Source organism: Festucalex cinctus, chromosome 1, assembly GCF_051991245.1.
Source record: "Festucalex cinctus isolate MCC-2025b chromosome 1, RoL_Fcin_1.0, whole genome shotgun sequence".
NCBI classification, from domain to species: Eukaryota; Metazoa; Chordata; class Actinopteri; order Syngnathiformes; family Syngnathidae; genus Festucalex; species Festucalex cinctus.
In genome coordinates, this window is record NC_135411.1 from 30,420,458 (window position 1) to 30,446,310 (window position 25,853).

Here is a 25,853-nt window from a genome sequence, read left to right on the forward strand (position 1 = left end):
ACAAGCCTACATAATCCATCTATCCATTTTTTGAACCGCTTGTTCCTCACAAGGGTCGCGGGGGTGCTGGAGCCTATCTCAGCTGGCTATGGGCAGCACGCTGTGTACATCCTGAACTGGTTGCCAGCCATTCGCAGCCTACATGATCATGTAAGTCACATATGGTCTTCCAGCCGGAGAAGTGAACCCACCCAACCGGCACCGAAGTCAAGTGACGGTTCCACTCCTTCACCTGGAGCCCCCGAAGCAGATTATGTGACAAGTAGTGATGGGTCCAGCAACACCGATGCATCGATGCATGTGTTACACCATGTATTTCATTTATGCACTTATACTTTATTAACGCTAAATTGTTTACACCATGTGTTTCATTATTGTCCTTAGTTGTTAAGATTTTCATTTTTGAAACCAAACTGTCTTGTATTAGACAATTCTGAATTATGAGTCCGACTCCTCATGTTTTTCACTCAGATTTTCAAATTGACACATGTTCACACTATTTATTGACTATATCTATCCATCCAAACATTTAAATGAATTTAAATGAAGAAATTAATACAGTAGGCAACACAATGAATGACTTATGTATTTCAGCTCATCAAATCAGTGTCAGTTGAGTCTGCACCTAGGTTGCTGTATTTGAATATGATCAGACTGTCCATGCACAATTTTATTTGATAAACCTTATTAGTCTTCTAGCAAAATTTCACATTCATAGGTCCAAATTTATGTATAAGAACAGGGGTGGTGATTTGGTGTCCAAGGTGAAAGTGTAGATTGTAAATGAAGTGAATGAATGAATGAATGAATTAATTAATTATTATATTATATATTATTCACTATGATTCACAGATAACACAAATAGTGTGCAAAAAACATCAGTTACATACAATGTCTTTATCACATTTTGTATACTATTTATTGTTTTGATAAAGTTTATAAGAAGAAGAAAAAAAAAGTCACCTCAGTTGCCTGTAGTGATTTTTAAGGTCAGGCAGGTGTCAGTATTCAGTGACACAGTATCAACACAGCGTGTCATTGTGTCAATACGCTGCATGACGCCTCATCGACCCATCACTAGGACAGATGTGCCAAAGTTCTTAAAAAATGTGTCCTCTGACGCGGGTACAACACTTTTTTTTTTTTTTATGAACACATGAAGAACACGTGTTTTTTATTTTTCAATTTTAGAAACAAGGTTTTGTAACATTTGTTCCGGGGAAGAAAAAGAAAAGCAAACACTACTTGCATTCTGCAGTGGACTCATGGTGCATTCAATGACCACGCACGCAGTAGGAATCTCAGAAAAAACTTCCTGCGGCAGATATATATATATATATATATATATATATATATATATATATATATATATATATATATATATATATATATATATAAAATTGACATATACATATATTCAAATTCTACACTTAATTCCCTGTAAAGTGATATATAATACATGGTTGTACTTCATACATGGACAAAGTTACATCAGTTTTAATGTTGCCAGGTTGAAATCCCGAGTTTTGAGAAAAAACACGTGTAATGTTTTACCCCTTGCATCTTTCATGTCCATAGGAACCAGTACCTTGTGAAATTTTGATTTAATAATTTTGTGTGCATTAAAAAAAATCATTTGCTATTTGTTGTGGTCTGTGAGAAGTAAGCTTATTGCTAACTTATCATAGATGTAATTTCTCAAATGCTTTTGGTCATATAAAGAAAATGAAAATGTAATGATGGTGGGATCTGCACTTTTAACTTTTGTGTTGCTGGGAAATGAAGAGAGACCTCAAGGAGGCTATTTGTGGAGAAATTGACTTTTTTTTTTGTCCAAATGATACATTTTCGTGTCTATTTAAAAAATAACGTTGCCAACATGCCAGAGCGAGCCACATATACGGTAGGATATCGCTGGCATCGGGCCAAAACATCATAAATTACAATTTGGTCAATTTGATATTTTTTCGTCAAAAATCTACCGTCTACATCATTAGTCAGTCCACGTGTGGGTGTTATTTATTTATTATTTATCACACAGTATTGACCAATCTAAAGTGTTGATGGCTTGCTCTCTTTGATGATGATGATGATGATGATGATGCTCTCTACCTAGCTTGGGGGTTAATCCTCCGTAGTTCCCCGATCACTATTGGCATCACTGTTGTCTTAAGCCACCACATTTTCTCTAGTTCTTCCTTCAGTCCTTGGTGTTAACTTTATTTCTCCAGCATTTCGTGTTCCATTTTCCAGATGTTGCTATCATTTGGGATTGATACATCTTTCATGACGACTGCTGCCTTCTGATCTTTATCCACCACCACTATGTCAGGTTGGTTAGGTATCACCATTGAGCTTGTGTTTGTGTTTCTTTTTCTGACATGTTTAGTGCCTCCCTGCCATGGTCATTGGGAATTTCCCAAATGGGCGGGCCATATTCAAGGTGGGGAGAGTTGTTGGGGTGGCATCAATGGTCCCCACAGTAAACAAGGGCTCTGCATTGGCCGTTGGCCCTCCAATGGTTGGAATATCTGTTTGGTAGCCAAATTTTGCCATGTGCTCACGCAAGCTAATGTATCTTGTTTAAGTAATCGATTTATCTTGATCTATACATGAAAAAAAATAAATCTCTAATTTTGTAACCTATTATCTGGTTACTTTGCCAATCCAGAAGGTAGCCTACGATCTATCTTGTTCGAAAGTATCTTCCTAGTGAAGCAAAAAAAGCTAATTTCATAGAATACATTTTACTCTGGTGGACGAGTGCTTAGCACGTCCGCTTCCCAGTTCTGAGGACTCCGGTTCGAGTCCAGGCTCTGGCCTTCGTGGGTGGAGATTGCATGTTCTCCCCGTGCCCGCGTGGGTCTTCACCGGGCACTCCGGCCTCCTCCCACATTCCAAAGACATGCATGGAAGGTTAATTGGGTGCTCCGAATTGTCCCTAGGTGTGCTTGTGAGTGTGGATGGTTGTTCGTTTCCGTGTGCCCTGCGATTGGCTGGCAATCAGTCCAGGGTGTCCCCTGCCTACTGCACAGAGCCAGCTGAGATAGGCGCCAGCACCCGCTGTGACCCTTGTGAGGAATAAGCAGTAAGGAAAATGGATGGATGGACATTTTACTCTGAAAAGATTACACGTATTTGGCTGCAATTGGCTGGCAACCAATTCAGGGTGTACCTCGCCTACTGCCCGAAGACGGCTGGGATAGGCTCCAGCACCCCCGTGACAATTGTGAGTAAGTAAGTGAGGAGTAAGCGGTTTAGAAAATGGATGGATGGAAAACTATATTTGGTCCCAGTCTAAAACAAAGTAAAATTTACAGTTTTAGTGTAACATATTTAGAAAAATGTAAATTTAATGTAAAAACTAAATTTTACTCTGTTTACCATCTTTTTTTAGTGTAAAATCTACAAAAATTTACTGTCTATTTAAATTATGCACAAACTTCTTAAGTAATATGTATCAATCAAAAGATAGCATATTGCAAAAAAAAAAAAGAAAAGATTGTCTTGGTGTACTCTGTATAAGTTTGGGTCATTGAGTATCCTCATTATCCAGGCCAGAAATTTGCATTCACGCCCAAGGGAAGTGGAAGTAAACCATTTGTTTGACTACAGTTTATTGCAGCTTTATCACGCATGACTGAGCCACTCATTGTGAAAGCCTTGCTGACAGCGAAGAGAATTTGAATGCAAATGAGGATTGGCGGTATAGGACAAAGGAAATGTGTCAATGGTTATTTGAACACACACTACTGACCTGTAAGACCAGCAGACACAAGACTTGCATTATTTGTTCAATACACAGGAATAAATATCACATGTTCATCACGTACTAATGACATCCTGTGACTAGAATAGGTACAGTGAGTGAAACCTCACTGATTACAAGTTTATAGAGACAGGCCATAGTATTAAAAAAGAAAAGATTTTTTTTTTCTTTTTCTGAAGGTCATAGACACGCAATGTAGCATTTGTATGTAGACATGACTTTATCTGTAGTTGGGAACTCGCTCTACGTTGAGCAGCGAGTCGGTAGCAACATAGCCGTTAACTTCAACCACTGCCAAAAGTGATCTGGACTTTTCATTTGCAAATAGGCGAATTTGCAAATCGTGCTTCACAAATCGTACAAACATTTCTCTCCACATGATTCATGAATCATGTTTAAACATGCACCTGGAGTATTCCCAAAGCACGCATATCATTAACCTCAATGTAAAACGCAAATTAACATGCAGCCACTGTGTCATCCATAAAAATAGAATATTACACATTTGATTCATGACTGAATGTGCTGGCCCTGTTCGCGTGACAGACATATGTGGTGTGACGAAAAAAAGTCATGTATTGAGTTCAGACTTTTACAACTTGAAGGCATCTGGTAAATTAATAACAAATAAATTCGCCATGTTTTTCATTTGACCTGTGTTGTAAAATTAGCGCTTGGTTCATAGAAGACGGTCATGAGCGAAAATGAGGGAGTGTAGTGTCAACAGTGGGAAAAGCTAATGACGGTACCACAGTGCATTGTAGCACTTGTACTTGTAGTATCAACAATTTTCTCTAGTTAAGGCCAGTAGAGGCTTTGTGCCAGTCATTTCAAGTCTGAACACAGAGAGATGAACATTACCTGAACTGTAAGAGTTAGATAGAGTTAGAGCTGGAATTAGGAAGAATAGCTTGCCGTGAATCTGTGGGCATTAGTGCAACGCTATTTACTGGTGTCATTCAAGTGTCCATTTTCCCAATAAAGAGGGTTTTCATTGACACGTGTGGTTTTTGTTGTATTTGATGATAAATTTGCTTACTTTACAAGGGACCATGCTACCGGTCTCACATTTAGTCCAATTTTTCCACATCGACCACCTGTTGATTTCAGTGGGCCGTCCGTGTTGTTAATGCCAAAAACACGATTGACGATTAATCAATTTCAGGCTATAATCCTGACTGCACAGTGGTGAAGTCCACATGTGGACTCATCCCATTCAAAGCTAAAAGTGAGCAGTAATTCTTGATCCTTGGGATATTTTGTAGTGATAGACCGATATGGTTTTTTCAAGGCCGATACCGAGACAGATTATTCGTAAACAAGGAGACCGATAACCGATATTTCAAGCCGATATTCAATTTGCAATATAATAGAACAAATATATATATAAAAACAATATTGACAATTTGTTAACAAAAATTGCAGCGCTTCCAGGGTCATTAGCATGGGTTAAGCTAAATTAAAATAATAATAATAATAATAATTAAAAAGCAAGTAAATAGCTTCCCAAGTTTTCTAAAATTTCAACATAATTTCTTGATTTAATTTTTTAAAATAAAAAGTGTAAGGAGTTCAGTTTTTGTTTTCTTTCCCTCCAATAAAGTGGAAATTTAAATAGACCCATAAATGAAAAGTTCCCCATATCTCACGGAGTGACAAATGCATGCTAATATAGCTAATTTGGGGTTTTTATTCGGGTTCATAAAACATTACAAAAGATCTTCGCAGTGAGAAATTGTCTGAATATGTTCCAAATGTGTTTACGATAAATAAAAACTGACTGAATATCTTAAAATTCCTGATGAGAACCACAAATTCGTTACATTCACAAGTATTCACTGCTCAGTGAGATATCAGCTTTATCGGCCTTCAGATTAAAAAAATGGCCAATGCCGATATTTGTCAAAATGCCAAATATTGGCACCGATAATCGGCCCGGCCGATAATCGGTCTATCCCTAATATTTTGAAAGGTTGTGAAGACACCAGGGTACCGTTTCAAATTGTAGAAAGAAAATGCACAAAATCTCCTTTAAGACAACTATTCAAACATTTTCAGGGGTGGATGTTAGAGGACAAAATTAACAGTCACACAGCATTTCCTTAAAACCTTCCAGAGACTCCCCCGTCCACTCCCCCGCCCTCCTTCTGCCTTGCTTCAGATCGATGTTTTCCGGACAGAAGTAAGGCGATTACCCTGGCTCTCTTCTCCCCGATCCCCCACAAAATCCCAACCCCTCCTTTAGCTTCGGCGTGCCTGCACCACATCAGCTTCTTCCTCATAAACATCCCCCACACACTCATTTCAAATACAGAACGGAGGTCTGATCCATCCCATAGCGAAGGTACAAAGGAGACACATGAAAAATAAAATAATTTATTTTTAGAGAGCTATCATCAATCGATTCATAATGTCTGACGACGTATACAGTAGTGGCGTTCACATCAGAATGACTTTGTAGATTACACATGGTGGGAAAACTTACACTGTACAGTGGGACTGTCGCGTCCCCGGTGATGCTGCGTAGAAAATTTGTAAGCATACATGAATGTCTTTTTGTCTTCATGTTTTCACAACACATTTTGAAATCTGCCTCATCTGTCCTCACAGAAAGTTTGTAGGATTTTGTACAAAACAACATCTTGACAAGTACGGTACTGAAATTTTGGATTGGATTCGAAATTGTCCAAGAGGTGTTCACTTTTGAGGTTCAAAATAAATAGGAAAAAAAGAATGCATTTTTATTCGGGATGCATCGAGAATAAAATGCACCAAAATGCATTTTTGGTTTCTGTCCAAAAGTCTTTTGTTACACGAACAACCCGGCGGAAACAGGATGTTGTTTTTGGAGTCACAGGAGTGCCAACATTAATAGGAAATACAAACACAATCAATAAAAGAGAACATCAATCAATAAAAGAGAACATTTACAAATGCAGATATATAAAGACATTCAATAAAAGACAATATTTACTAATGCAGACATACGACATTCAATAAAAGAACATCTACAAATACAGACAAACAACGGCATTCAAGAAAAGAGAACATTTATTCCTATTAATTTTGGCACTCCTGTGACTCTATAGGGAGTGCCAAAATTAATAGGAAATACAAAGACAATCAATAAAAGAGAACATTTACAAATGTAGTCATATGACTTGAATGCCTCACTTCTCGGAAAAACAAATGCCCCGCCCATAGCAATGGCCTTGGGTGGACCATTTGTTTTTACAGATCCGTGCTTGTCAAGACTGTCTGAAGTGGTTTTTGGAAGAAAAAAAAATAATAATAAAAAATAAATAAAAGACCCGCCCCTAATCTGTCCAGCCTGACTAGTTGATACCCGATCACACGATTCCCCACGGGTGCTCAGCGCGTGACCGTAAGTAGCGTCACGGGTTGTGCTTTAGCAACATATCCCACAATCCCACGCGGCTGGCCATATTGGTGGGTGTCAAGATGTGATCGGTGACCCCTGGTGGGGACTGTCAAGACACTCCCTCTATTTGCTAGGAGCATGACATCACTCCATTCATGAGACCGTGGGTGCTGTCGAGTTGCGCTATATGACTTACATATGAATGGATTGTCAATGCTGCTTGTCGGTTGCGCATTGACCGAAATTCCTTTTATTTCCGTTTGTGTTGTCGAGTCGCGTCATGAGTGACGTCATGCAGCCGACAAGTTCGGCCCACGCTACTACTGGGCACGCGCTGAGCAACTGTGGGGAATTGTGTGATTGGGTATCAATTAGTCAGATTGGACAGATTAGGGGAGGGGATTTTTTTTTTCTTCCAAAAAACCACTTAAGACAGTCTTGACAAGCACGCATTCGTAAAAACAAATGGTCCACCCAAGGCCATTGCTATGGGCGGGGCATTTGTCTTTCCGAGACGTGAGGCATTCAAGTCCATTCAATAACAAAACGGAATAAGCAAAAGCCAAATGGTGAAGGCATTTGATAATGTTCTCTTTTACTGGTTGTCTTTATATGACTGCTTTTGTAAATGTTCTTTTCTTGAATGCCTTTGTATGTCTGGATTTGTAAATGGTCTCTTTTATTGATTGCCTTCATATGACTACATTTGTAAATGTTCTCTTTTATTGATTGTCTTTGAATGCCAAAATCAATACGAATAAATATTCTCTTTTATTGAATACCTTTGTATGTCTGCATTTGTAAATATTCTCTTTTACTGAATGTCTCTATCTGCATTTGTAAATGTTCTTTTATTGAATGATGTTCTCTTTTATTGATTGTGTTTGTATTTCCTATTAATTTTGGCAGTCCTGTGACTCCAGAGTTGTGATGATGCAGGCAAACATTTTTTTTAAACTGACCTTCCAAAGATTCAAACCCCAAACCTTAATACTGTGAGACAGATCTTCTAACCACTAGGCTACCATGCAGCTTGTTTTTCTAGCTGATGTAGCATGTTTTTTTTTGTTTTTCCTTTTTTTAAGTCAGGGATTTTCCTGAAAAAAGTATCACATTTTCGATGCAACTTTTGTACCATTTCCTACTAAACTCCCGCCAGTCCTCCGACACAGCAGTTGTACGTTTGTAACATCACCTGCTCCACCGTGACTTGTGCTTTTGCTCTTTCATTCGGTTTCTGTGATGAAGGTAACAGCAAAAAGACACACATCATAAAAGAAAAGAAAGAAAAGTTATAGTTGGTATCGCTATCTACTAGAGCAGCACACAAATCGACACATCCCCACCCCCGCCCCTGTGCCCCGGAAAAACGAGCAAAAGGTGCCACGATGCTTGAAAGTGACTAGTCAGCTTGAAGCATATTCATATAAATAGCCGGTAAACAATATGAGACGAGTACATAGCGTAAAGACAAGGATCAGGCCGAGTGAATAAAAGGCAGTCGAACGGGTCACAGTGACTGTCACTGCCTCTTTTTCAGAGTTTCTCACCAACATTCGCCTTCACTTCTTTTAGCCATCCGAGTGGCTGTACTCACCTATAAAGCTCTCATATGAAACAATAACACGGCATTTAAATTGAAACAGCGCTTGTCTTTCGGAGCTTCTCCGGTGACAAATCAAAACCTTGAAATGATTGTCTTTTTCATTAAATAATCACGTTGATTAACCACACGCACGCTCGGCAGACGAGAAAGACGCCCGATGTCGAATGTCGGAGACAAAAACGAAAGAGTCGTTGTCAGGGTGTCGTCTTGAAAGACCGCGTCAAACGAAGGAGGAGAAGCCCGCGGTGGGCGGCGGGGCGGCGGCGCAGCCCAGGCTGCTGGGGGGCCGGTAGAGGGTGCCGTGCTGGCTGGGGGGTTCCGAGGACAGCAGGGACGGGGTGGGAGTCCGGCTTCCTTTGGGCCTGAACAGCGTGCCCTGGCCCTGGGGCTGCGGGGACGGGGCGCTCTGAGGGACCAGTGGCGGCAGAGGGGGCAGCGGGGGCACAGGGGGTGGGTGCTGTCGCGACTCCTGCTCCGCCAGGGGCTCGGGCTGCGAGTAGCCGTATGCCGGCGGCCGGGACACGCCCTTGGGCTGCCGCCGCCACGAGTTGTAGTAGGTGGGGTCGCTGATGTAGTGGCTGACGAACGAGTGTGTCTTCTGACGGCTCTGGTCCATCTCGTACTCGCTGTCGCTGCCCTGCTGAGGCAAAAAACACAATACGGATTTGTGACTGGCAGTCCAAATGAGTAGGGTTGAATGGATTAGTTGAAAATCACATTGAAAAGAAAGATGGATCAATTGAGATCAAATGTAAAAACTATTTCAAATTTGCCCATTTTCACCCCCCTTTAATTTAATGGACATTAATGTTGGTTCTATTCTGGACTGCTTGGCCACATGGGTGCAGAATATTACAGTCATATGGATATACATGAAGGAGTTGGTCACAAGTGCTGTTTCAGCCATAGCAATATTGGTCATTCTTCACAGGGGATAAAGAATATATCTGTGAGTATCGCTATTTTGTCTGTCTCCATGCGTTGCTTGTTTGTGTCCTTTGCTTAGTGCATTAAATACAGTCAAATAGATGCTATTCATTAGCCCGTATATGGCATTTTCCAATATGCTGTAGCATTAAGCTAGACAACCCAGGCTTAAAGTTGTGTGGCAGTTTTAAATAGGCATGTTTAAACCTTCTTTTTTTTTTAAACCCCAAACCTCAACATGAAGTGGCATTTTAAGAGCTTTTTCAAGAATACTGCAGTTGGGGGGAAAAAAATAACCCAACTATGGGTATACTGCTTGCACTCTAAAAACAGTTGGGTAAAAAAAAATAACCCAACTATGGGTGAAAAATGGAGCGATCCTCTACTTGGGTCAATTTGACCCAACTTTGAGTCAAGAAATGAGTCTTTTAGTGTAAAACAACTAAATATTGGTCAGATCCTTTACAAGGGTCAAAAAAATTGGGTTATTTGGTCTAAACAATCTAGAAAATTGGGTCAAGTTGACCCATAAAGTGGATCAGTCCAATTTTGGTCCATAATTTGGGTTACTTTCGACCAACTGCTGTCAGTTGAGACTGCACTTTTTTGCTTGCAAGCCACAGCAAAAAAAAAAAAAAAAAAAAAAAAAAAAATCGTATCGTAAAATTCACAAATCGGGTCACTCTTAAATCAAGACACCACTGTAGTTCCTTGGCACCAGGATGTCACTAAATGGAGCTGGAGCACCCCTATTACACCTTTGGCCTGAATAATAATAATAAAATAAAAATAATAATAACAACAACAACAACAACAACAATAATAATAATAACAAGGGATGTTTGATACTACTTTTTTTTTTTTTTTCAAACCAATACTGATACCGAGACGCAACTCTTGAGTAGTCACCGATAGCAGATACCAGTACCACTAATACATAAAATTCCCCACAAAACATGACAGATCATTTTAAAGAAAGACCTAAAAATCCCAAAATAGTATTTTTGCTTGAAATTACTTTGACTTTTTTTTTATTACTCTAATTTCTCATTTGTAGTTCCTGATCGTAAAACGGCCACTAGCCACCATCACAAGTACCAATACCTTACCGATACCGTATAAGGCTGGTATCGGTACTCACACATCCCTAATAATAATAATAATAATAATAATAATAATAATAATAATAATAATACAAAAACAGTGACTATAACCGAGGATAGGTTTAAAAAAAATCTTGAAATATGCAAATGCCGAACCGCAAGTGAAGTGTGGGTTCACTGCAATGTGTTTCCAACGCACAATTATCCCTGATTGTTTGAGGACAACTTGTGATGTATGAATCCAAATATCTAATATCTATGGAGCAGAGATAATTGCTCCTATTGGGCATATAACGTCTAACTCACAGATGCGTGTGAGACAACATGGAGGATTAATGCGGGGAAACGTTGCAGCTTAATTGTGCTCTGAGGTACGGCGCGCGCTGAGAAACACAAACAGTTAAAAGAGAGCAATTAGTCTCCACATTACACGTTTGTGTGCGCCTGACGAGTGGCTCGGCCTTTTACTGCTGCGCCGCTCTAACAGATGTTGACGCGACATCTATTTGCACGAGTGGCAGGTAAACAGTGGGAGGCCTGCGCCGAGGAAAGACAATAACAAGTGTTTGTGCCTCCCGAAGAGTGTCGCTTCCCAACAAAACGACCGATGCGCTCCGATCGCCTTCCCCCTCAGCCATTTGCAAATGTCTCTCTCTAAGATCTCTTATTCCTCCCACAACCCGCCACAAACTCCTACTGCGGCGCCAGAAAGCTGTTACATTTCCTGTCTGAAGCAAAAATAATTAGACAGCGGGATGTTTCAATGTAACATGACATATGGGAATGGTGGTCATGGTTCATTCCCATGCGATAAATCTCGAAAGCCATCACCAGGTCACACTCACAACACTTCATTATGGTATGGAGCGCACATACTGTACACGAGTGCTTGAGCATTGTGCAGAGTACTGACACTAGTCAAACAAGCCAAAAAAATAAGTATCACCTTGATCTGGGCAATTATTTGAAACTTTATCCTGATCACAATTTTGGCTTGTCATGATCATAAAAATATGATCAAAGTAACAAACGGTGTGGTGTGTGTTTGCATGTTCCTACGTTGTGAAAGTACCCTGAATCCATCATGCTGTTAGCAGGATATCTGCGACATGTATGTTTTTGTGCCGTCTCTGAGCGTTGACTATATACTAAATACAAAACAAGATGAATTACATATCTGCGATTGGCTGGCAACCACTCCAGGGTGTACCCCACCTACTGCCCAAAGCCAGCTGAGATAGGCTCCAGCACCACCCGCGACCCTTGTGAGGAATAAGCGGTCAAGAAAATGGATGGGTGGATGAATTACATATATTGTATATTTAAATAAAATGCATTTGAACTAGGGGTGTTAAAAAAAATTGATTCGTCAATATATCGCGATACTACAGCACGCAATTCTCGAATCGATTCAATAGGCAGCCGAATCGATTTTTTAACATCCATTTTTGATGAAAAAATAGTCAACAAAATGTCTAACTTTCACACCTTAAGCATGGAAGAATGTTATATTAATGGAACATTAAGCCTTAATATTTTATTTCAATGCTGTTCTTTTTTTTTTTTTTTTTTTTTTTTTGAAGAGCTCAGAATTGTTCATTCGGTAGTCTTACCGATTCAACGTCTTGTCATCATTGCTCTTTTCTTTTTTTTTTTTTTTTTTTTTTTTTCTTTTCTTTTTTGTGTGTATGTGTGCGTGCGTTTGCGTGCGTTTGCGTGCGTGCGTTTGCGTGCGTGCGTGCGTTTGCGTGTGTTTGCGTGCGTGCGTGTGCGTGCGTGCAAATACGTATAAATTTATACTCATTCATTCACCTAAAACCTTATAAATATCCCATTACCCTTCGCCTTAACCAGGTACTTCAGAATCTTGCCAGAGTCGTGAGATTTAAATGGTCAGGAGACCAGAGAAAAGGTCAGAAAAAAAAAGAAATAAAGAGAAAAGAAAGGTAAATCAAAGTGACATCCAGCACCGACCAAACACTTCCTGCCTTCCCCATGATTACAAAATCAAAGTCTTACGCCAACCCCGGAAGCCTCTAAATTCCAGCAAGAGAGGAAGGAGGGAAGGATCGATAAGGCAGAGTGAGATCAATAGAAGCCAGTACATCCAATCCATCAAAGTGAAGTCCAGCACCAACAAGACCCCTCCTGCGTGGTTACAAAACCGGAGTCTTATGCCAACCCCAGAAACCTCATACTTCTAATAAATTAAGATCTCAAGTGACCAGAGGAAAAACTAAAGAGAGGAAGGAGGGAAGGATAGATAAAGCAAAGTGAGAACCACAGACACCAGCACCAACTGATTCAAGGGGCTGTGGGAGGGAGAGGGTACTTCTGTTGAGTTTCAGTAGATGCTGGTGCGACGGATCTGGCATGCATAAGGACCACCACCGAAGAAAGAAGCCGTCAACCGCGGTCCAGCAAAGCGAGCCCCCCCCCGGAATCCCCAGGCCGCGGCAGCACCAAGGCCACCCCCAAGCCACCCGAGCGGACACCGGTCGGCGAGCCGACCCAGACACCCGGAACACCCCCGCCCCAGCCCCGGCCCACACCCCCGAGCCCAAGGCCGCAGAACGAGGCCCAGCGGGCCCCCACAGCGCCCCACCGGTCCCCAGCCCCCATCCCCCCACGACCCCCCCGCACCCCACCCAAACCCGCCATCCACCACGACCCAGGCCCCACCACCCCCGACCCCCAAACCCCCGAACACACCCCGACCCCCAGCACCCAACCCCCCACCCACCCATACCTCCACCCCCCCCCAAACAAGCCGCCCCCCCCCGACGGCCGCCACCCCCCCCCCCCCGCGAACCCGGCCCCCCGCGAGAACCCCCCACCCCCCCCCGGAAACCGGCACCGGGCAGCAGCGCAGAGAGGGAAGATGTGCCCACCCCACCTCCAGCCGCGCGAGATTTGCACAGCGGCGGGAGGGGGGAAGCAGAGGAGGAAGCACCAGGGGAGAAGGCGGAACACCAGAACACCGAGCCCGGTGGGGAGAGGCCCCGGTCGTCACGCCAGAGTACTAGTGACACCTAACCCTGTTACTGAGTCCGCCAGCTCGCCGACTGGCGAGCTCTACCCTTACACCGTGAATGTGGCCCCACCCAGTGTATATACAAGTGTGTGCGTGTGGTGCATTAAAATTGGGAGCAGGTGAGTCGGAGCAGAGGGAAAAAATTTCCCCTACTCCGACACACCCGTATCCCCCCCCAAAAAATGAATATGTATATGTGTGGTGCATTAAAAAAGGGAATGGAGGGACAAAGTGGTGGGGCAGGGACACAAATGGGGGGGACCACAGCGCTGCCAGGCACTGCAGTCCATCCCCTCTGATGGCTCCCCGCCCCAACTCACCCCTCCCCTTGGACGTGAGGTGCATTAAAATTGGAGGGGAGTTGAAGGGTGAAGACGGTGTTTCCACCCTTCCCCACCCCACCAAGAAATGTGTTGTGTGCCCTATGTGTATATTTACAAAGTGTATAGTGCAAGCTAGTGAAGTGAGTAAGAGGAGCGACCAGCGGGGCCTCACCCAACCCGGCGGGTGTAGGTGGCACGCCCGCCCCCCAGCACCCCCACCCCCCGCCGCCCCCCACCTCATCCACCCGGCACCACAATGGGCGGACAGCCAGCGCAGCAGGTCTACCGGACAGCCCACCGGCCACCGGAGCCCGCCCGGGGCGCCAGGAGTTATACCGGAGTGGGGCAGGCCCCAAACCCTCGCCCGGCCCCCGGAGCCCGACGCCCGGGCCGGGGAGGGAGCCCCAGGCCCAGGGAGAGGGAGGGGGAGGGGCCGCAGGGCAGACAGGGAAGGGGGGGGGGGGGGGGGGGGAAGCGGGGAGAAGACGACAAGAAGGCGAAAGGGCGGCTGCAGGGCAGGAGGCGGGGGGGGAGAGGAGGAGGGAGGGCGACAAGGGAAAAGGGACCGGGAGGCAGAGGAGGATGGGCGGGAGGAGGCGAGGAGGGAGAGGCGACGGGGGGGAGGAAGGGGGAGGGGAGAGGGAACCACGGGGCACACCGGAGGCCCACCCACCCCGAACCGCGCCGCCGGGCACGGAGCAGCGGACCGCGCCGGGACGGCACCGCCCCGGGCACCAGGGGAAGCACCCCAACACCGCACCCCACAGGGGGCCCAGGGAGCGGCCAAGACGCAACCGCCACCGAGCAGACAACGGGGGGGGGGGCAGAACCACCCCCGCCCGACCACAGGGGACGGCGTCAAGAAAATTGACTAATTAGCATGCAGTAACACCAAGTGTTGATGCTTAGTGCCCACTAGAAATAGATCTTAAGGAGTTATTGAGTATAGTGTCGTATAGTGTGGTATGCTCGAGCCCACTAGCAGCAACTAGGTTCCTGACTATATAAAAATAAAAACAATCAGATACAAAATACCAAATACAGGAGCAGCGAAAACAGAAGTTGTAACGATGTGGTGGCTCTCGTTAACAGGCAGAATCTTGGCAGGATTAAGTTGCCAAATTGAGATTAAAATATTCTATGTACATAGACCATATTTGTTTAAATCTTGATACTTGATTTTTATTTAAGGCAGAGATTTTTTCCATTGAGATATAATTTATTAGTAAGTTTAACCAGTGGTCGATATTTAGAGATTGTTTATTTTTCCAATTGACAAGGATTATTTTTTTAGCAATAGTAAGGGCTATAAATATAGATTGAGATTGTTTACATGGTAGCTCAGTTATTGTTAAGTCACCTAGTAAACACAGTCTTGGAGATAAAGGAAGCCTACAGTTTAATATATCAGCGAGCTTTCCCAAGATTTTAGTCCAGAAATGCAGCACTGGAGTACATGACCATAAAGCATGAAGATAAGTATCGGCAGTGTTTTGTGAGCACTGGAGACAAATGTCGGAGTCAGAGAGTCCCATTTTTTTCATCATATATTGTGTAATATATGTTCTATGAAGTATCTTATATTGGATAAGTTGCAAATTTGTCTGTTTGGTCATTTTAAATACATTTTCACAGATTTGGGTCCAAAAGTCTGGTTCCGGAACTATAGACAAGTCTTTTTCCCATTTTAAAGTCGGTAAATACGTTTTATTTGTGTATAAAAATAACTTATATATTTTTGATATTTTCTTTATTGTTGTTGGAGAAAGCTTTATAATATCTTTAGCTAAGACAGGCAGTTGGAGCGTATCCTGAAGTGTTGGGATTTGTTTCTTAACCATATTTTTAGCTTGCAGATAATGTAAGAAATTTCCCTTTTTTATTTCATATTTCTGGACCAAGTTTGTATACGATATAAACTTATTATCTGAGAAAAGATGATGAAGGTGTGTAATTCCTTTCTGCTCCCATAGGCTTAAATGGAACGACTGATTATTAAGTTGAAAGTCGGGGTTATGCCAAATGGGAGAGAGCCCACAGGGCGCCAATTGGGAGTTTGTAATTTCTAATGCCTTCCACCAGGCAGTCAGGGTGGCGGCTATCATTGGGTTTTTAAAACAATTATGTCGTCTTATTGATTTTGTAATAAAGAGTAAATCTGACAGTCTAAGATTATTACAATCCTTCTGCTCCAATTCCAACCAACAGTTAGTATCTCTGTTGGGTTGTGTCCATAGCACAAGATATTGTAGTTGATTAGCTAGATAATAGTACATAAAGTTTGGTGCCTCTAAACCTCCTTTAGATTTACTTTCCTGAAGAGTAGATAGACTAATTTTGGCTTTTTTTTAATTCCAATAGAATTTTATGATAGCAGAGTCCAGCGATTGGAACCAGTTAGACGTAGGTTTAAATGGAATCATTGAAAATAAATAATTAATCTTTGGTAAAACTTTCATTTTTATAGTAGCTATCCGTCCTATTAAAGAGATCGGAAGATTATTCCAGCGCTCCAGGTCACTACGGATACTATCCAATAATGGTGAAAAATTTAAAGAAGTTAATTCAGTTAACTTAGGTGAAATTTTAACACCTAAGTATTTTAAATTACCTGTAGGAAAGGAGTAGTGTGGATCCTGACTTGTAGGATTCCATGAATTTTCTGTAATAGGTAATAATGTTGATTTTGTCCAGTTAATAGAGTAATCTGATAAGTGAGAGAATTTAGTTATTAATTTAAATGCTTCCCCTAGCGAGATAGCAGGTTCTTCTAAATAGAGTAATATATCATCGGCATATAGATTAATTTTATGTTCTATTGTCCCGGAGTGGATTCCTTGGATCCGTCTATCCTGACGTATAGCTAATGCAAGCGGCTCAATAAATATAGCAAATAATAAAGGAGAAATTGGGCACCCTTGTCTTGTTCCCCTTTGTATGCTGTTCTAACATGAAAAAGGTTACAACCTGTTTGTTAAATACAGTGGCTCACAGTTATAAAACTGAAGTTTGAGATCAATAAATAATACATTTTCATACAAATCTTATAGTGTACATGTACAAGTTTACTGAATGGTATTTTCTAAATTTGAGTAAAAAAAATCGCAACAATCGACTTGTAAATTCATATCGGGATTAATCGGTACTGAATCGAATCGTGACCTATGAATCGTGATACAGATCGTATCGTCAGGTACTAGGCAATTCACACCCCTAATTTGAACATAAAGACATACTTTGTTTTACAAACATTGTCGGTGTTAATGTTAGCAGTCAATGAAAGATCCTATTGCCATGCTAACGGGAAATTAGCATCGACTTTCAGGAGTGATAGTCCTTCAAATAATGAAAATTCACCACAAACACTGTAGCAACACATACACACATAGGTATGTGCCATATAAAACTCCTAATCTCTGAAATATGTTATATTAATAAAGCTAAATTGCAACTTTCTTCATGAACGTTCATCTTAATGTGTGTAATCCATGCATACACGGCACCACACTGCCCCAATGAGGCCAAAATGTGCATAGCAATAAATGCTGATATTTATTTTTGTTTATTATTATCCATCCATCCATCCATTTTCTTGACCGCTTATTCCTCACAAGGGTCACGGGGGGTGCTGGAGCCTATCTCAGCTGGCTCTGGGCAGTAGGCGGGGGACACCCTGGACTGGTTGCCAGCCAATCGCAGGGCACACAGAGACGAACAACCATCCACACACACAAGCACACAGGGACAATTCGGAGCGCCCAATTAACCTGCCATGCACGTCTTTGGAATGTGGGAGGAGACCGGAGTACCCGGAGAAGACCCACGCAGGCACGGGGAGAACATGCAAACTCCACCCAGGAATGGCCGAAGCCTGGACTCGAATCGGAGTCCTCAGAACTGGGAGGCGACATGCTAACCAGTCAGCCACCGTGCCGCCCTGTTTATTATTATTATTATTTTTAATTGCTATTATTTCATTATGTTTTTCATTGGCAGGATACATTAAAAATTCAACATGGACAAAAACAATATACAACCGAAAGGGTGTAGGCAGAAGTTGTTGTTGTTATTATTTTACTTAGTTACTAATGTAGTAATTTGTGGGTGTTCTTTCAAGTTATATTTACAGTTTGGTAGTTATGGTTTGGTAGTGAATGTGTATTGCATTTTGAAATTCATGAATAATCTTGTTTATTAGTTGTGATTTCAATATCAATAAAAAAAATAATCGTGATTGTTATTCTATCCCAAAATCACTCAGCCCTAGTAGCAACTGTGGTGAAACGTAATGTGTCACACCAGTGAAACTATCCAGACTCCTGGGGCCAGTGAAGTATACCATGCTTGAGTATGGTATGCAGGGCTCACATTGGTCAAAAACCTCGACTTCAGTTGTCAAATGTCTTTTAATTATCGTATGACCTTGTGCTTTCATAAGGCCTACACTCACACTGGGCCATTACTGTAATACAGTGCTTCTGCACCACTCTTCATTCCATAATCCAACACTGCATTACTGCAACTTTCTTTATTTTGTGACAATTGTGCTGGAACATGGTATGGATCGCCTAGTTTGAGTCCTTTATTCACTGCTTACCTGAGAATCTGAGATCTCAGAGGGCTTCTCCGTCAAGCTGCTGCTCTCTGCTGGAATGAGGTCGTTATATTTGGTGCTGACGTCCTCGTCGGAATAGTGCAGACTTCCAGGACTGGGCCTTGGCGGCGACCTGACGTACGAGATAGAGAAAAGACAGATGACAGAGAGAGTGAGAGATATGGTAAGCAAGCCAAACACAAGCTGAGAGACGCATGACGGGTGGATGTGTAAGATGAAGTTTTTCTATAATCCTGTTTTTCCCTCCTTTGGGAGCTTTTCCTTCAGATGTCTCGACTTTGATGCTTGAGTACACATAAGTAGACTCCGTCAATCTTGTGACAGACACCACTCACAGATGATGGATGAGAGGATTCCATATCTTCATATTCCAGAGGAGGTTCAGTGGGAATAACCAAGTATGACAGAGGAAGTACAAAATGGTCAACATGGAGATTTTGCTGGTTTCGTAGGTTGTGCGATATTCATATGAACAATAATGCAACTTGACACCTTTTACTTTGATTCCTTTACTTGGATCATTTTGGTCCACTTTCCTCCTGGTTCAGTTTCCACAAGTCTGTTCTCTTGTCTCAGGCTGGATTTACAAAACTTGCATCTCAAATGGTCTTTCCCCATTGAAATGAGTGCAAATGCCATTAATCGGTTCCAACGCCCCAAAAAGAACCAACATTTATTTTTTCAAATAAAAATTGCACTCTATAGTACTGCATTTCCAAAAATCGCATCATACACTACAGTAATAACCTAAAATGTAAAGAATTAAACAGTTTGTGCATCATGATTTCATGCTTGAATGTCCATTAACATGATGCTTGTTAGTTTGGAGTGCTCATCTTGAGCATTAGCGGGCCGTATAACGCATACAAACACACTACACTAGATATGAGGAAATACAGAAGAAGACTAGTTGCAGCAATATTAGTCGTTTTTCCCAGAGGATAAGGAATGTAATCGTTATAATTGTATGCTCTGTGTTGCTCATGTTGCTACTACTTGTAAAATATGTTATGTAAATATTTATAACTAACAAAATGTTAATGCTAGACTTGTTTGCACGTCTATGGTGTTTCTGTGTTAGCATTAAGCTAGCTGAGGGTTTCCCAAGCAAGTAAACATAGCCATGTTAGATTTGTGCCACTTAAAATGTACATTGAAATACACAGTAGGAAAAAAAAAATCTGATACAGGCATCAAATTGGAATTGGGCACTTTGACATGAGACAATAACTACAAATGGGATCGGTTGAGGTTAATTCATTTCCTCACCAGAGTTTGTCTGGCACTACACCAAGAACAGTTGATTTAATCCCCCGAAATAAAGTACTAAACTGTTGTGTTAAGCAGAAACAGCACTTTCGATCAAAATGAGGCACTTCTGTTCAAAAAGGGGCAGCAGTGCTCTGAAGATGCTCTAAAATGGAAAAAAAAAAACACGCGCACACACACAACCAAATCCAGCTAATCTTTCCCTACGACCTCCTGCGGAAAAGCTGTGCAACTGGCTGCTGAACACAACATTATATTAGCGTCAACTCCTTTTTATGAACTCTGCTGAAGTAGAAAAAAAAAAACCCTGTAGTCATTAATGCGAAGATGAGAGGAGTGATTCCTTTTCTTCTCTGTCTGCTGAGCAGATGATGTGTTCAAGGTCAGTAAACGTTGACTCGCGTGTCCGGTGAGCTTAGACAATAAGGTCAGTGCACTCGTAAGCGAGCTACATCAGTGTGCTTGCTATTTAAGTGGGGTACACACTACACACATATCCCGATTTTAAATTTTTGAAACCGTTCTTGAATGTGAAAGTCCCCAAACATGATTGGGGGGGGATCACCTTGTGCTGCTTTGTAATGTGTGGTACACTTGAGATGATCAACACAGCAAACTACACGTCTGTCGTAGTATCAAGATCAACCTGTGAGAGGCAGCGTGGTGCCACAGGGCATCCAAACTGCTGGAAAATAAAAAGAAGAATACGAGTCCACGGCTTGGCCACACTCGGTGTTGACCACACACAAAAGGATACCCAATCGTAAATATTGAACAGGTTAAAACATTTCAGGAGGAAACATCTCTTGACACACCCACACTACAGAATAAACTGTCAGGATAATCCTGTGGAGACATTTGTAGAGACATTCAACAATCTGAGTCTTACTGACTTTGAAAAAAAAAAAGAAAAAGCTCAAATTCGGTACAATTATCTTTATGTGTATACTGCGCTTTAAAGAGACTTTCCCTAAAGTAGCACTGTGATGAAAGTACAAGGCAAAGTGTTGCATGATTAATTAAGGGTAAAGCAGACAAGCATAAAAGGACGGCAATGTCAAGTGTAATATTAATTCATAAAGCAGAGCAGCTTGACTATGACGAAAATGAGGGTAAAAGAAGAGTCATGGTGTAATGCAAAATGTGACACATACAGGGACTAAATGAATAGCTTCCGGAGACGCAATTTGACAGCGACCGTGAGAGGCTTGACACAACAAAGGGACATCTCCTTTTAGGTTAAAGGGGATTACTCGAGTGGGCGGACTGAAGGAAGAAAACACGTTAGGAGAGTTGGATGTTTAAAAGGAAGAACGCCATATGCAAGATCACACCACAAAATACTGCCAGCCAGCTTTGAATTATTTAAACTTTTCGTCTTGGTTTCGACTGCGTAGGAACTCGTGCCTCGGTCCCTCACCCCTTTCAAATATCCCACAGGGACACCCCCCCCTGTCTCTTGCTTAGGGGTCCACTCATTAGCAAAGAGTACAGTGGCAGGCTGGAGCACTTCAAAGAGGATCACGACATGCTTTCATCGCCTCCTTGGTCAAGGACAACAGTGTACAATTCACCTTATGGCTGCTTTACATGAACAGAAGATTATATGCAATGCTGGATATTATGTTTTTTCTTTTTTTTTGCATGTGTTTGGTTTGTATAAATAGGGATGAGCCAATTAAGAATCAATTAAGCATTTTCTCTTTCACCAGGTGCATTGTGAAATTTAAATTTTACAAATATAATTGATTCATCGAAAAATGTTGATCATTCTGATTGGTCACTTAGCTCCCTGGACATGTATTACTGGAACCATGTCCTGTGGTCTGATGAGACCAAGTTAAATTAATTTGAATCAGATGGTGCCAAACGAGTGGAAACAACGTGAGAAGTTCAAAAACAAGGTCTTATAGTCAAGCATGGAGGTTGGAATGTTGTTGTTTGGTGCTGCATGAACCATAAATGGCAACATGATCCTTTCCCTATGAAAACGAGGTCTCAGGGCAGTTGTCCAACGTGATCATGGCCTCAAACACGACTTCAAGACGACCACTACCTCGCTAAAGCCCTAAATCACTAACATTTGAGAAATTGAGAGCTCCTTCTTGGGTATTGATTAATGTAAAGGGCTACCCGTTTGATAACATACTTCTGAAACGAGAAATTGGCTCAAATTACCTTTAAAATTACGTTATTGTTAATAACTAATGACACTATTTTTAGAACTCTCTGCAAGTGGTTACATTTTCAAATTAATATTTCTAGCTGCATGTTAGTAGAAAAATGTAATTTCTTCAGTGTTGTCCTACAACATCATGAAATCAAATTACTTACAAAAATGTGAGTACATTTGTGAGATACTAAATGTTTACAAAGTTTGGTTTTCTAAGCTGCAAAAAAAAATAAAAATAAAAATTGTGAACCATGATCTAAAAACCACAAATCATCATTATCACAGAGGGTCGACAAGTTTCTTCTAAAGGATTTTGAAACAACTCTTATCTATTGTTGACCTAAACATGATCAAACTTGACAAAGTCCAGCTGACAACTGGAAAGATGTGCTCGCATAGCAATGCTCGTCTTACTTCTGCCACATTGCACCACATAGGAGTTCCGGTGTGACACCCACTAGGCAAATGTCCTACTAATCGCTTCACGAGCACGCTTTGTCCAAAGCTGTGATGGACGGACAAAGAGGACATGCTGAATCTGATGAATGCTAATTAGCTGCTATTGTGCCACTCCTCCTTATACCAATGATTGCTACATTCATACGCTGAATATCAACGATGAGAGCGGAAGGAGGAGGACCCAAATCAGCAGCTGTGCTCCTCGAGGCTCTGTTTGTTCTTTCCAGATAGAGGAAGTATTGTGAGGGACGAGAGGAAGACATAACAGCGTGTAATTCATCCCCCGTCAGAATCATATCTCATCATTAGAAAAGAAAACAATACGTTTGAGATGTTCCAGCGGGGGACCTTTGTGAATGCAGGAAATGAATTCAGGCGACTGACCGTGTGTAGATGCCGTTCTTGCGACAAAAGGAGTTTTTCACAGAGAGGCGTCGGTTGTTGAGCTCCAGCGAGGGGAAGCGCCCCTCGTCCAGGCGCACCATCTCGCCGTGGGTCAGTGGCAGCGCTGTGCAGTTGGAGTGGTTGCCTAGGGGGAGAGAGAGGGGCGCTAAATGACATGTGAATTAAATGGTGTCCTGTTCTTCTGCTTATTTCACCCATATATGTGTTTATTTATGGACTTTTTTTTTTTTAAACCTATGAACTAAAGTCGTCTTTAATGGAAAAGTAGTGCTTTGGCATCATCCTGGTACCAAGAAACTTTGTTGAAATAAGGAGAGGAGCTTCTATTAGATGAGATGAAGCCATGTCTAACAGAATGGTGTGTTTTGGCGCCATCCTGTGGTATATATAGGCCATTATAAACCTTCCTGGGGGTGTCGATTACTTGCGGGTTTTCACTTTTCGCAGCTGGACTCATGAACTCATTCATGATCAATGTAAAGGCCTGAATTATGTTTCAATTAAAACACCACAAATACAATTGCTCAGAAATTGCAGTTCATTATGTGAACCCTGGTCGACACTAAACAAGTAAGTCAACACTGGCACAAACTCTCATGTGTTTGGTTTAAGATTCTGAGTATCAGCATCAAATTACCAGAATACTCAACTCCAAGTGTAAACACATCTTAAAACTCATGTACTGAAATATTGCAAGAATGCCAAACACAAAAAATAAACCATTTCAACATTTGATGGGTTCTCTCTTGCTGACCTCTCTGCAAAGTTTAGTGAAAGAATTTTCTTTGTGTAAACTTGATAACAAAATGACAGCGTAACCTCCTTAGTGAGGGTAATAACTTGAATTTTCATATGCCTGTGAGCAGTTGAAATAAAGCATTGTTAAAGATTAGACGCTCCAACAAGGTTAAGGCCATTTTTTTTCTGGCAGGACAAAACAATGGGGCAGATTTTCAACTAAACTGATAACTGTCAAAGAATAACTCATTCAATTTGAGGCAAAATAATTGGGAGTACAATCTACAAATAGACTCGCTGATCATGGAGGTTGCATAGGCTCCAAAGAGTCTTATTTGTGTATTTTACAACAGTTAACATTGTGCAAAAATGCTGCTTTGAGCACATTTCAGTCACTGGGCCCGGCCTTTGGTAAAGCAAACAGCAGGTGAATGTGGGTTCAGAGTAGTTGGAGAGGGATCGAAAGGGGTAAAAGTCCTCTTTATGGCTTCGCACAAACACGCTTCCAGGCGATGCTGGTTTGTTTGCCGACCTCGGTTGATTAAATGCTGACTAAGCTCAACAATGAGGCAACACTACTTTCCCACCATTCTGACTCGTGGTCCCCGTGGAACGGGAGGACCAAGAGTTTATTATTCACCAACCCAACATAAATAAAGGAAATTCAAAGAGTAGACTAACTTTGATAAACAGCCCTTGCTTTTGAAGCCCTTGCTCACAGTTTAATTAACATCCATGCAGCCATCCATTTTCTATAGTGCATTTAGCGTCCTTATTAGGGTCACGGGTGATCTGGAGCCTATATCTTCGGACTTGTACACCCTGGACTTGTCACCAGCCAAGGCACTTAATAGACAAAGAACCATTCACACACAGACACACAAATGGAGAGACTCTCACGACCCTAATCAGGACAAACAGTATCGAAAATTATGTATTTATCTTGAACACAACTAGTTATTTTCCTGTGTCAGTTCTGTCTTAAAGACATGTCATAATCATGTATACATTCAACTATATGATTGTAGAAAACTAAACAAGCCCTTTGACAGGTAAACATGAGGGACAAACTCCTACCTGAGTCAGTCTTTTTGGTGTATTTTTTGCTCTGTCCACGGATGATCAGGACAAAAACCAGCAGCAAGATGAAGATGAGGCCCACCAGTGCGATCACCACCAGGAACCACCACTCTTCATAGAAGGGCGACACTTTCTGGGCTGGAAACCAACAACAGCGCACACTGAGACTTACTTAGATGATTTACACGCCACTAGTTGGTCATTTGGCTTTTTATTTGGCTTGCCTGATATGGAGGGCGAAGGCAGGCTGGGCGAGCCGTAGCCGTAGTCGTTGACGGCGATGACACGGAAATCGTACGTAACGCCCTCTCGCAGCATGTCCAGGTTGAGCGTGTAGGACGAGACTTCTTTAGGGATGTCTTTGATGAAGATGTCCCACAATCCTTCATCTTCAATACATCAGAAAAGCATAAAATGAGGTGGCATTTGGTACCCAAGCCCCAGTTTAGGTAAAAAAATAATAAAAATACATATATCAAACCGACAACTGTTGCTGATTATTATGAATAGGGATGTAACGATATCCAAACATCACGGTACGATATTATCCCGATATGAAGGTCACGATATGATAATTATCACGATCTTTTTTTTTTTTTATATTGTAAAAAAGAAAAGAGCTCATACTAAAAAAAGCACAACTTTGTGTTTTTGTGCCTAACAGCAATGCATATCAACCCCCTACAATCTCTAATAACAACATTGAGGCACTTACTTGGTAAACTTACTTGGCAAGCACACACTGATCACTTCACAAGCAAATTAGGTTCCCCTTCATCTGACAATTAGCATACATTTTAAACGTAGAAGGCCAAAACATCCCTCATGAAAATTAAATTGCACTAATAAACTAGCCACTAGAGGGTGCTAGAACTGCACAAATGGAAATCAACCTGACTTTTTTTTTTTAACAGATGTGTTCCTTTTAAATATTGTGAACATGACAACGACGATATTGTGGACGTTTTGA

The 25,853-nt window shown here is 41.8% G+C and overlaps 1 protein-coding gene across 3 annotated transcripts in view; it reads right to left on the bottom strand.

Moving 5' to 3' along the window:
* Positions 1 to 7,677: 7,677 nt before the first annotated feature.
* Positions 7,678 to 25,853, bottom strand: part of sdk2a (sidekick cell adhesion molecule 2a) — a 198,697-nt gene continuing 180,521 nt past the window's right edge. For 2 of the 3 annotated variants that reach the window (XM_077528388.1, XM_077528389.1), the window contains exons 41-45: positions 25,108 to 25,272; positions 24,881 to 25,021; positions 23,045 to 23,189; positions 18,742 to 18,871; positions 7,678 to 9,394 (exon numbers count right to left, since the gene is read on the bottom strand). In XM_077528388.1, the coding sequence (XP_077384514.1) occupies positions 8,978 to 9,394; positions 18,742 to 18,871; positions 23,045 to 23,189; positions 24,881 to 25,021; positions 25,108 to 25,272 (998 nt within the window). In that variant the 3' untranslated portion in view covers positions 7,678 to 8,977. Of the gene's footprint in view, positions 9,398 to 18,741; positions 18,872 to 23,044; positions 23,190 to 24,880; positions 25,022 to 25,107; positions 25,273 to 25,853 lie in introns of all 3 variants that reach the window. The other variant, XM_077528387.1, reaches the window with a different exon arrangement.